Below are 13,299 nucleotides of genomic sequence, written 5' to 3' on the forward strand. Positions count from 1 at the left end.
GTGGTTCTATTCGTTTCTAATCCTATGCTTTACAGGACTTATTAGTTAACCAGCCCACCAGCCCATTGACCCACCGATCTGCCAGTTATTTTAGTAATTTGAAACATAATCCTTGACTCTTTGAACCAGAGTTATGTGGCCACTCTTCTGACAGATTCCTAGCTATAAAAATTATAGCTAGAATGAGCCAGCAGGTGATTGCTGTTATTTATTTTTTTGCCCTTGTTTATATGACTCTTTTTGTCTTGAGCATGTTCTTTATAAATCTAAGATTATCAATGATCTTTTTATGTAGCCACCAGAATACCATTATAAGTTAAGTGCCTACCATGGCTATCCTCTTTTAAATCATCTGTGGCTATATTTTTATTATTTTATACTACTATTGTCTGAGCTTCTATTCTCTTGAGAGTTTTGGCTATGGGATTTTTGTCTATATTTTTAACTAAACAATTTGAATTCTCCATTGCTAAGGACTACGGTCCTGTATATATCTCCTTGAGTTGGCTTGCTCTCTTTTGAGATTCTTGCTACTTTCATTTCACCCACACAAGTTCTTCTTTATGAATCAGAACCCAGTCCATAATAGATGTTTCCTTAATCATTGTAGTTGGTGATGTCACTACTCTTCCCCCAAAATTCTAGGAAAAGGAAACCAGCCTGTTTTCTAAATGAGCAGTTTATCCTCTGATAGAAGCTTACACGTGGCCATGCACCTGCTGTTTGGTCTCATTAATGAGTTACTGTTGTAGTCCTCTGGGACTTTTTCAAGAAATGGGATGATTCATTTCCTGAGGTTATCCTTGGTTGGAGGAGCTCTTAAATGGAATTAACTTGGTAATGTATGAATAGATGAACTACCAACATTGTCAGAGTGGATGAATTACTTCCATCATGTATGATTAATAAGCCAGCTCAGCTCTGCAGTTTGCTTTAGAAGTGGCCCTAGCTATGTCTTTCCCTCATCACATTGGTAAAAGGAGATTAAATGAGTTAACTCATCCAGATTTCAAAACTCACTTAAACCTGCTTTCAAATTCAATTAAACCAAAAAAGCTATCAGTCAGAGAAGAACTCTCCCTTACAAGATCCGTGGAGGAGGTCACTTGATCTTCCATTGACATTCATTATGTTGCTATGCAGCCCCACCACTTCATTTAAGCTGTAGCTTTTTAAAAGAATTGTCAACTTAAGAAATCTCAATATGAGAGAAAGTGGATTGAGTAAGGCTGTGAAAAGATTTGTGTCAAGTATTGGAGTTCTGAGGGAAAAAACCTAAACTCTCAAAAATTGAAATAAGCGAAGGTTAAAAAAAAAGGTTTGTATTTAATTAGGAATGAAGAAAGCCCCATAGCTCTGTGGCTCTAAAGAAAGCTCTAACTGGGTGGTTTCTTGTGTAGAGCATGTCACAGCTCACTGGATGATAAATCAAGTATCAGGCAGATTTTCTTGTTGCCCTCCCTACTTCTTTCCACCTGTTCCCTTCCATGCAATAGATAATTTAGGATTAGTGCAGTTACTTAAGGGCTGCATTTTCCTCCAAGGGCTTGCTTTCTGGTTCTGATATGGTCTGTCTTGACATGCTTTTCCTTCAAGCTTTGAATTTCTCTGATCACAGAGAAGTTGTAAGAACTGTGTAAAGAAACACCTGTGTAATCTTCCCCTAGAGTCACCATTACTATTTAGCCAATTTGCTTTACATCTCCTATCTATACATTTATCTATCCAGTTTATCTGTTCATCTTTTTTTGAGCCTGAATCAAAAAACAAGGTTGCAAACTCATTGCTTCTTCACCATCAAGTATGTACTTAAACATGTATCTCCAGTAAGAGCATTTAGTCACAATGCTACTACCAAACCTAGGAAAACTAAGTTGAGCTCCTTATTAATAACAGGCTATAGTTATATTTTCTGTTAACTTCTTTGCTGTTGATGCATGTGTTTTAAATATTTTCCTTTAATCCAGTGTTCTGTCAGCCTGGGGCTATATCCGGGATTGGTTTCTGCAGTGTGGTTATTTACCACTTTTGTCTCTTTTAGTCTGTAACAAGCCCTCTCCCTGTTTTGTTTGCTTGGTTTCCATGGTCTTGACTTTTTTTGGAAGGATATATAGCAGTCATCATGTTGACGTCCACATTTTAGATTTGTCTGCTTGTGTGGAGTGGTTCGATGATGCATTATTTTTGATATTTTCTTCAGTAGGTACATAATTTCAGATAGCCCGGCTATTGGTGATGCTAAATTTAGTTAAGTTTGTGACTCATCATTATTGTAAAATTACATTTCCCTCTCTGTAGGGAATGATTTATCTAGGAGTTGGTATCTTTAGACATCCTGAACATACTGATCTCTAAAACTTTCAATTAGTAGTTTTAGCATCCAGTGAAGATCCTTTTATTATTCGGTTATTACAGTGAGTGTTGCAGAATGATAATTTTTCTCATTCTGTTATTGTTTACTAGGTGGCATTCCAATGTAAGAAAAAACTTTTCCCTCTTTTGCTTATCTCTCTCGTAGAATTAGTAGAGATCAATGCTCTGTTTTCACCCAGTGTGTAATCTATCACTACTCTTTTTCTCTTTTTTTGGGGGGGTACCAGGGATCGAACTGAGGTCCTTGTGCTTGCAAGGCAGGTGATGGAACCACTGAGCTAAATCCCTGGCTCCCTCTTTCTCTTTTTTTATATAAAAAGCTAAATGTGCCCATCTGGAGTCCCATCATTTGGCTCCTGTATCTTTCTGACGTGATTGCATTAGCTTGCTTTTTGGTACAGCTGTAAATTGCACTGCTGTAGCCGGGATTATAACTACAAGGCTTCTTTTTCTTGCATTGGACAGATACAGTACCAATGAAGGAGAGACCTGGAAGACGTTCATCTTCTCTGAGAAGCCTGTGTTTGTGTATGGGCTGCTCACAGAGCCTGGGGAGAAGAGCACTGTCTTCACCATTTTTGGATCCAACAAGGAAAATGTCCATAGCTGGCTCATCCTCCAGGTCAATGCCACTGATGCCTTGGGTAAGCCATTGCCCCTTTGGCCCTTTCCACAGATACTGATTGACCTCCTGGTACATCCCCAGGAGAGTTTGTGATTGTTTGGAGATGAACACATGCAAGTTAGCCGTCACACAGCAGCAAATGAAGGTCTACTCAGGTCTTATTATAGGTGTGTATGTGTTATTCTTTGCATTTTGGTGTTCTTGTGTAGTTTGCTGGTACACAGCAGGCATAAATCTATGGCTGACACATAGGTGAATTATTGAATGAATGAATGACTGAATGAAATACACATTTCCAAATGAGCAATCCCAAGGGGACATATTCAGTGAATAAGTTGATGTTAGCTTTTTGTCCTTTTGACAAAATACCCGAGAAAATACATCTAAAAGAAGGAAAGATTGATTTTAGCTCAACATTTCAGTCCAGACAGAGTGCAGAACAGCATGCTGAGAGCTGTGGTGGAGGAAGCCTGTTTACCTCATGGCTGCTGGAATGAAAAGAGAGAGGCCTGGGGCCTCACTAAGGTTCACCAATGACCTGACTTCCTCTCAGTAGGCCCAACCTCCAACTCCTCCCAATAGCAACCCAAGATGGTGACCAGGCCTTCATTACTGACCTGTGGGGAATATGTTGGGTCAAACTATATATAGCAAGGACTTACTCTCTGTAAGGCTTTGTGTCCAGTGATCCATGGTCCTCTCAGAACTGTCTGGGGTCCAGTTGCAATTTGCTAGTCTAGACATGGGACTTGAGAGTAAACAGGGAGGAGTGAAACTCTTCAGTAGGCCCTCTGTACCTCCTTATGTTTTCCTACTAATCTTCCTGGGACGTCATAGTTCCAGCTGTCCAGAACTTTTCTGAGCCTTTTGCCTCCAGCTGTCCTGCCTCCCATTATTTGAAATCCTCTTTACTTTTTTTAGATCCAACACGCTTGTCTCTGACATCTCAACCAGAAGACACCTCCTGTCTTCTCTCTGCCCGGAAATAAGCATATTCATTACTCTTTCAGTTAGAATTTGTGTCTGTTACTCTGTGGGTGTCATCTTCCTTTAACTAGATTATAAGGTCCCTAAAAACAAGAAAAAGCCCAGTACATGCTTCTATTCCACTTGCTGAGTAGCCTGATTGTCTCACATCAGGGTTCAGTAAGTCTTCACTTATTCGAATAGCATTGAATTGATGGTACTATATCAGCTTCCAATAGTGTTTAATCTCAGTGAAGACATATGTAGAAGACACAGGTACCAAGATAGACACAGGTATATCTGAAATTCCCATAGAAAGTACTCTACTGACATTGAAGTTAATGTGGGGCAGTAGGGTGACTGCAAATTGTCTTGCTATTTCTCATCTTTTCACAAAGATCCTGCACCTTCTCAAAAGGCAAGTGAGCTCTCTAGTGCGCTCAGCTGTCCTACCAGATGTGTCCAAACTACTGAGGAAGCAAGCAGGGAACAATAGCCCTGAATGACACTACCTATCAAGGATTTACCTGTCCCTACTTCCCTAGGAAAGAAACACCACTGGTTACATAAAGGGAACTGCTAACTCTCTTAATTCAGAAGTTTAGGTGGTGCTAAAAAGTGACTTGTTTTTTCATGGCTTTCTAGGATGAACATTTCGTCTCAAGTGGCAGCATCCACTTCAGTTCAAGTCATTTAGAGCATGGGGCAACTCCTGAGCTCTGTGTGCTTGCTGGGTGGCAGCAATATTCCATAGGAAGAGGGGCACTAAGCTGATGGGGCTGGTGAGACAGGAAACTGCACATGGGCCTTGCTCTCATGCTTCGTATTAACTTGGTTTGTCCTCAGGGGTTCCCTGCACAGAGAATGACTACAAACTATGGTCACCTTCTGATGAGCGGGGCAATGAGTGTTTGCTTGGACACAAGACTGTCTTCAAACGGAGGACCCCCCATGCAACGTGCTTTAACGGAGAAGACTTTGATAGGCCGGTGGTCGTGTCCAACTGCTCCTGCACCCGGGAGGACTATGAATGGTTGGTTCTTCTTGCGCTGCTGGGGCATCAAGTTGCATCATATTCTCTCAGCAGTGCAGGGGAAAGAGACAAGTGCATGACCCCTTTCCCTGTTGAAGAGAAAGGAGTAGAAGGAAATAAACATTTTTAAAGTATCGCATGTGGCAGGAAATACACTAGACATGTTTTCAAAAGTTGCCCTCTCTAGTTCTTACAGCCATGTGATGCAGTTGGGGTGTGACCCAGGGAAGCTAGTCATTTATTCAGGGATAAAAAAAGCTCTAGGATTTACTTCTAGAAGGGTGACCTGAAAAGGAGGGTGCTGAAGTTTCCGTTGTAGGTAACAATTTTTCATAGGACCCATGTCCTACAATGACTTATTTCTTTTTCTGAAATTAGGGTGTGTGTGTGTGTGTGTGTGTGTGTGTGTGTGTGTGTGTGTGTACTTTTTTTCCACAGCTTACTCTTTTAGCAGAATATCCAAAGCACTGTCGGAAATGCGAAGAGTAGAAGTGACTTGTGCCTAAATAACTGTGGCTGGAGATGGAAAGGGGCAGGTATCTTATGGGGAAGAACAGTTGCTTTTATTGAGATTATTGAAAAGAAGGAAAAGGCTGTGAGTTGCATTTAGGGGGTCAGGGAAGTTTTGGAGGAAGTCTTGTTTGAGATGGACTTTATGGAAGCATCAGGATTTGTGGTCAGGGCATTTCAAGACCGTGTAGCAGCGACGTGGCAGTGTGGAGGCGGGAGAGTGTTGGCAGTTTAGTTTGGATACCTTTTTGGAGGTAGCCAGCAGGAGCAGTAAGATCAGATACAGTAGGATTGGAGGCCCTGAAGGGGATTAATTCTATAAGCAGGAGGGGCCTTGAAGACTTTTGAGGAGTATTGGTCAGAATAAAGCTTAGCTATAGGAAGATGATTCTAGCAGTAGAATGAATAGGATTTTTGTGTTCCCTGACAGTCCCACCAGTCTATGATTCAGCAGGAAGTAGTTTTACCTTAGGCTGAGGTGTCAGTAGAGCTTGCTTTGAACATACACAGAATGCACATTTCAGTGGTTGCAGAGGGACAAAGGGGCTATACACTTACTAAAGCTAGCACCTTCTGATATATCTAGACCAGAGGTTGGGACAGGACCTTAGAGAAGTGCTCTTGGCTCTGAAGGTCATATAGCTTCTGTGGTCTCTGTTATATCTACTTAGCTTTGCCTGTGGTAGCACTCACAAGTGAGTGAAAGCAGCTGCACAGAAGGGGGATGGCTGAGATCCAATAACACTTTATAAGAACAGGCAACTGGATTTGACTACTTCTGGTCTAGACCAGTGCTTCTGAAACTTTCATGTAAGTGTGGATCTCTTGGGATCTTGTTAAAATGCTTTCTGCTTCAGGGAGTTTCTGGGACTAGTTCTGCCAGGTGCCTAAGGGATATGATACTGCTTATCTGCGCAAGACTTAGGCTGTATTGGACAGGCATTCCCTTCCAGGTGAGTGCTACCAAGGTGACAGCACAGCCCCTTGATCATTCTCAGAGTTTGGTAGTCTAGGGTTCTTGGAACCAACTTCCCAGAAAGCACTGATACAGAACCATACTTCAAAACTAGCATTAAAACTAAATAAAAATCCATAAAAATCCAAGAAATGTTTGGATTACTTCTTTCATGATTGCTGTTATACTTTTCAAGGAAAATAACAAACATTAAAATTTTCTTTTTCCTCTGTAATCCCTCTTTCCCCAATCAAAATAAAAACAAATGGAGCTTAGTATGCCTGCCTGGGTAGGCTGGCTGAACTTCTGCAGATTTACCATGACTCTCCTATCTGGTTTGCTGGAATCTGCTGGCTGCTTATCCCTGCTGTGTGCTGTGTCTTTTTTTTATTATGGACCAAGAAGTCTGCCTGCTTTGCCCCTCATGGAATGGGCTGCAGATCCCATGAGATTGGGCAGTGAATGGAACCATGAAAATGACAAAGGGTGTACTGATTTCAGATTATCTTCAGATGTTCCTGTTTGTGGTGGCTACTAGAAAGGAGCCAGTCTGGCTGCAAGGCTCTTGGTAATGTCTGATGAGATTGGGATATGACAGTGAAGGGCAGCAGTCCCAAGACAGACAGCGAGAGATGAGCTGAGAAAGAGCCAACTGATACCTATTTATTGATTCAGCACTACTTGACACCAGTATTTGAAAACCAAGTTATTTCTAATAGTATACCAGGAAGCCCAGCTCTTGGCTTGTATGTGAAGAAATACAAAGATGTTTTTAAAAAATAGGGATAGTTTTTGTTTTTTAAAAACATCTTTGTATTTCTTCACATTGCCAAGATATGTGGTTTTCAAATTCTTGGCTGTGACTGCTAGTGAGTAATATATTTTATGTTATGACCCTGTACCTATGTATGTGTAGGCATAAAAGCACATGCAATTAGATTAGAAGTTTTATGGGACCGTACATTTAAGTGTGTGATACCCTTGCAATCTTCTCTTCTTACAGGAAGCGGGGGTAGCTGGGCTTGGCCCTTCAAAATATTTCACAGTTCACCAAGGTGTGACCTGCATTCCAAGAAAGCTTCCTTAGAATTGAGTGCTTTACTAATGGAGGCAAATAAATAATTAGCTAATATTTTACCCAGTCCCTGAGAAGATTTAAAGTAGCCAATCAGTAAAATACACTGATTGAATGAGACCTTTTTGATGCACTAATAAAACTTTTGAACAACCTCTATGCATTGCTAAGTTCAGCTTAAAGAAAACACACTGATTTGCCCTGTATTTGATCATACCTTTCATATAAGAAATGTTCAGTTAATATTGTTGAATTGAATAAAGTACATGAAGCTTTTCAAATAGTACATATGGATGTGAAAAATCCATTTGAATTATGGACTTGGCAGCTTGAATGGAGCCCTGGATAGTATTTAGTATAGCTGCCTGGCTTTTGAGTTGTTACACATGGCCCAGAGAAGCCCTGCAGTTGAAAGCAGAGCCAAGATTTGTCCAAGACCTCATGCTTCCTACTCCCATGGAGCTGGGAGCGTTGGGACATGTGATGCCCCAGATCATGGGAAGTCCTGTGAAATCAGACTTCTAGATCCCAAAATACAGAATGAGGACTCTAAGTGATTCAGTAGGTAGGATGTAAACAAGTTCTTAAGTGGCACTGACTCTTTAGTCAAAATAACTTCTAAAGAGTTCTTTTTAAATTTCTCTGTCAGTTTTCCTGATTATGTCAAGAGAGTTTCACTGGAGCTACTCATTATTTAGCATTTGCCAGTGCATTTTAACTAAGAGAGGGCAGACCCAGAGACTAGGTAGGGAGCTGGGGCTGGGTAAAATCTGATATTATTCAGTTTATGGCATGATGGTTTAGATTTGTCTGTGGTGTATACTAATGGTTTTCCAATGTAGGTGCTGATCAAAATGTTTTTTTCACTTATGTATTTTTATCTAGAAAAATGAGTATTTTTAAAAGGGCATATTAAATAACTTAAATACAAGTGATAAATAATATGGTAAAAGGCCCAGGATTGCTTTTGAAGTGCCTGAAATGTGTAGTAGACTGGCCTGAATGAACCCAAATTCCCTTTTCAGTGACTTCGGCTTTAAGATGAGTGAAGATTTGTCCTTAGAAGTATGTGTTCCAGACCCAGAGTTTTCTGGAAGGCCATACTCCCCTCCTGTGCCTTGCCCCATGGGTTCTACTTACAGGAGAACAAGAGGGTATGTATTATACCTTTGTTAAGGCTGCTCCTAAGAGGAGAAAGCATCCAGGACCACCTGGACTCCTTATATATTCTAAATCCTAGAATTTCAAATCAGCAGGTGGCATGCAGTTGAGCAACAGTTAAAACTTTGAAGCCTGAAACTCTTCATTCCCTGTGGGGAAACAAGTACAACTGGGAGACTGTGAGGTCTTTGCAGCCCCAGGCATATCTTAAGTTGAACTCCTCAGCAGGGAAAAATCTCTGGAGGAGTCTAGAGAGGAAGCAGATTCAGATTTAAAAGTGTTGCCTGGGATGCTCAATTATCTAGACCTGCTTTGTCTATCTGCAGAACTGACTCAGAACGACCAAATACCTTCCTCCTAATTCCATAGAGAAATATGTGTTTGGAACCTCTTGTTCCTGGTGGGGATGTGTTCCCAACTGTGGTACCTTTGTGACAACTTTCCTTTGATGTTTCTGATCTCTTGCTTTTGGGTTGGGAAACAGCTACCGGAAGATTTCTGGAGACACTTGCAGTGGTGGAGATGTTGAAGCGCGACTGGAAGGAGAACTGGTCCCTTGTCCACTGGCAGGTAAGAGGTGGTTTTTTCCCTTGACATCTTGAGGCATCGCTGAAGCATGATCTCACCTAAGTCAGGCTGTGGCTCTCTCAACTTTGTGGAGGAAAAACCAATAATTACAAGCATCATAGAATTCTCTTTTCCCCTTCATCTAGTCTCCAAACTAAATCTATATTAGACTCACACCTTTATAGGAATGCAAAATATCCTGTGTTGGCTCAATGTTTTGAGGGAAATCTTTCTATTTGTTGAAAAATATTTATTTGGTGCCTGTGGTATGCTGGAAGCTGAGGAGTTCCCTCAGATTTTTGTTTGTTAATCTGTCAAAGTTGAATATAAAGAGACTTGTGGCTTCATGTGAAGTATCTAAGTGGTCTATCTTAATTTTATAATAATAATATTAACTATAACTAATATTTTAATGGAATTTTACAGATTTTAATATACTTTCCAATGTGTTACCAATTTAATTGGCCAACTGAGGCAGGTATTGTCAGATGTATATGTATATATGTGTGTATATTAGAATGTTCAGAGGAAAGGGTAAAAGAATTATAGAAGATCACATATCTCCCAAGTGCGAGAGTTAAAATTCACACTCTTAAGACCCTTCATTTGACATCACTCAAATTTCAAATGCATCATTTGTATTATTTTAGATGAACATTATTTCTACTAATTAAGAAAAACTTCTTTGGAGTGACTACACATGCTATAAAGGTATAGTGGGATTCAGAACAGTTGATGTAACATGGGGTGTTATAAGGGAAATTACAATATTTTAAAGGACAGTTAATCTCTTGGCATCTTTTCTTTTTCACTCTCTTTCCAGTTCTTACTCACATAGAGCTTCCTTCTTCCCTCTTGGTGAGGGAAGGTGGTCGGTGCTGGTCAGCGCTGGTGGTATCCCAGGGAACCACCAGAAGCACCAACCGGATCCTGGAAGAAGTGGCTTCTTCCGGAGGCAGACAGGGCAGCCTCTTGTTGGCTCACTGTTTGCCAGCTTGCCCTGGTGGTTTTCATACTAAGCTCATTAGTCCCTTAATTTAATCTTCCATCATTACCATAGTAATTAATATACCTCACAGTGGAGACTTAAAAAGAACCTCTGCTTCAGCAGATTCCTACAAATGAGCAGATAATATTAAATATTCCCCAATCAAGAGCTGTTGTTGATGAGGGTTGGGTGAGTAGGGTTGGAGTGATTGCTCTTGAGAGGCTGGAGTACATACTTTTGTAATAAATATTTCTGAAGATAATTCAGCAAGGGACAAAAACAATTTGTTTAAAGCCATCAAAACCGTCAGGAAATCTATTTTCTCTTCTGACAGGAGAAGATAGAACAGGGAATGAGGTAGAAAAGTCTCATTTCGTTGTAGGCTACCTCCTAAATGTCAAAGAAAAGAGAAAATAAAAGGCAGGGAATAGAAAGCAGGGAAGTGCCCAGAAAAAAAAAATGATAGTTTTACAGGATTAATGGGATCCATAACATTTTTGCAAAGATGAAGTAATCTGGGCATCTGGAAGGATTTGTAAAATGCAGTAATTTTTCTTCCTTTATGATTGCTGTAATAACCCACATTTCTAGGCCTCAGCTGAGAATCCTTTTCCTTTTTGAGGTTAGGCAGTGCACAAGACTGCACAGCATGTTGCTCTCTACCTGACCCTACAGCAGGCCTTTCTGGACTGGGGGTATCCTCTATGGGCATTAGTTTCTTAGAAGAAACAAAGTAGCAAAGCAGGTTTTTAGATGCTGGAAAGCAGTGTGGGGGGAAAAAGACTGCTGTGAATGTGGCTTTCATTATGTGCCCTGGGTCATCACTGTCTTCCTGCCTAGAAATTACAAAACAGGACATTTAGTTATCATGTGGTGGTGGCTTCATTACTTTTGAAATGAAGAGAGACCAAAGGAAAAGAAGGCAACCTTACCTTCTTAAAATTTTCAGGTGGATTTATTTTTTGACTAATTTTCTATATCAAAGGTCTTAAAAAATATAAAGAAAGTGGCTAGTACATGTGAACTCTCTAAGTGGTGGGATGGCTGGGGAGAGGTGGGAGTTAGTGACTAATCCAGGCATGAGGCAGAGGGGTTCTTATTGCCTCTTGGTACCATATGCAACATACTTTCAAAATAGAAGCTTTAAAAATCATTTATTTTTCATTTTAAGAGTCTTTTATTTTCATTCTCTCCAAGGAGATGACACAAGTAGCAAATGTTTGGATAGAGACAAATTCAAGAAATTGCAACTAACTATTATCTTCTGTTTTACCCTAAGCCGCACATAGTCCCAGCTTCTTCTAATCCTCCTTTGTCTAAACCCTTCTTCTAGATGGCATTGTGGCAGTTCCTCTCCACCTTGTCTGAGTTGGGTCGTCATTTACCCATTTATTATAAATAATTTTGCAAAGGATACAGGTACATAGGCAGATGGAAGAGATGTATGGGGTGAGTTGTGGGAGAGAAGGATGTGCAGGTTCTGTGCCCTTCTGGGGTGCTCTGTCTTCCAGAGACTTCCTTGGGATTGGCTGTCCAGAAGCTCTCACATGGATGTCATGGGTAGGGGCACTAATGTTCTGCTTGTCTTCATTCCTGTGGAAGAATCTGAATGTCTTCCAGGCTATTTCTTATGTGGAAAAGAGAAAGCACTAGGTCTTCTGTTACTGATGTTTCACATTAAGTAAGTTTCTTTAAGTACCCTGGGCCTCCCTTTCTGTTTTAAAGTGGCAGGCTGGAGGTAGAGCTCAGTGGTTGAACATTTCCATATGTTTAGCATCTGTAGGGTCCTGGCTTTGAGCCTCAGCATCAAAAAGCAAAACAAACACATACACAAACAAACAAAAAGAAAGCCATAAGATGTGATTAATATCAATACCGTAAGAGGCGCCATAGTAGATTGAGTTCAGATCATGGTTCTGCTACTTACTGGTTGTGTGGCCTTGAGTGAGTTATGTTACCTTTCTAATCTCAGTTTTCTCATCTGTAAAATTGTGTTCATAGTAGTTCTTCCATCACATATTTGTTACTGAAGACTAAACAATGCTTGTTACATAGTACATCAATGTAATGTTTGTTAAGCAGGAACAGAATTTTTGTGATGGTTGTGGGCAAAATTGTCACATTATAAATTAACAAATATTCTGGAAGTAATGTATTATTGCTTTGAAATATCAAATGGATTGATCTAATAGCTGCATGTCATTGTGAACAGTATGAATGAATAAACATATTTGTTAGAAAACTCAATTATACCAGGGATTTGGCTCTGTGGTTCCACTGCCTGCCTCGCAAGTGCAAGGGCCCGAGTTCAATCCCCAGTACTCCCCTCAAAAGAAAGAAAGAAAACTCAATTATAAGTCTTTAGTGGCTACTGGTTGGCAGTCAACAAGATTACGGTGTGTGTTAGCTTCCTATTGCTGTAACAAATCCATGAGATAATTACTTATAAAGAGAAAAGGTTTATTGGCTCCTAGTTTTGGACATTCCAGTCCATCATTCGTTGGCTTTGGACCTATGGTGAGGTAGCATGTGGTGGTGGGTAATGTGTGGTAGAGCAAAACCTCCTGGTGCCCAGGAATCACAAGAGTGGAATAGGAAGCTGCTGGGGCTCCAGTGTCTCCTGGGACAGCACAGCCCCAGTGACCTACAGCCTCCCATCGGGTTCCACCTCTTAAGGTTTCCACTATTTTCCAATAGAGCCAACCTGGGGCCCAAGCCTTTTAAGACACAGGCCTTTGGGGACATTCCAGATGAACACTGTAGTATGATGCTATGGGATAGTCACAACAAGGGAGAGCATGGGGTTTGGTCTCATTTATATTGATGAATTTGACTGTAAAGACTTCATATTGGCACAGAAGTGTAAATGCTGATGAGGTAGGAGGAACATAAGTTTGTGTCTAGCCTGGGTAATGTAGCCACCGAACAAGACCCTATATCAAAATTTAAAAAAAAAGGGGCTGGAGATATAGCTGAGTATAAAGGCACTAGGTTCAATCTTCAGTGCCAAAAAAAAAAAAAAAAAAAAAAAAAAAAAAAAAAAAAC

At 40.5% G+C, this 13,299-nt stretch overlaps 1 protein-coding gene across 1 annotated transcript in view; it reads left to right on the forward strand.

The window, feature by feature from the left end:
- The window catches only part of Sorl1 (sortilin related receptor 1), a 159,462-nt gene that overhangs the window by 80,708 nt on the left and 65,455 nt on the right, over positions 1–13,299 (forward strand). Inside the window, exons 13-16 of the mRNA XM_033764392.1 lie at positions 2,839–3,017; positions 4,811–4,997; positions 8,563–8,691; positions 9,183–9,268. Coding sequence (XP_033620283.1) covers positions 2,839–3,017; positions 4,811–4,997; positions 8,563–8,691; positions 9,183–9,268 — 581 coding nt within the window. The remainder of the gene's footprint in view (positions 1–2,838; positions 3,018–4,810; positions 4,998–8,562; positions 8,692–9,182; positions 9,269–13,299) is intronic.

Source organism: Fukomys damarensis, unplaced genomic scaffold (genome assembly GCF_012274545.1).
Source record: "Fukomys damarensis isolate Sample0158 unplaced genomic scaffold, DMR_v1.0_HiC HiC_scaffold_16, whole genome shotgun sequence".
Lineage (NCBI taxonomy): Eukaryota > Metazoa > Chordata > Mammalia > Rodentia > Bathyergidae > Fukomys > Fukomys damarensis.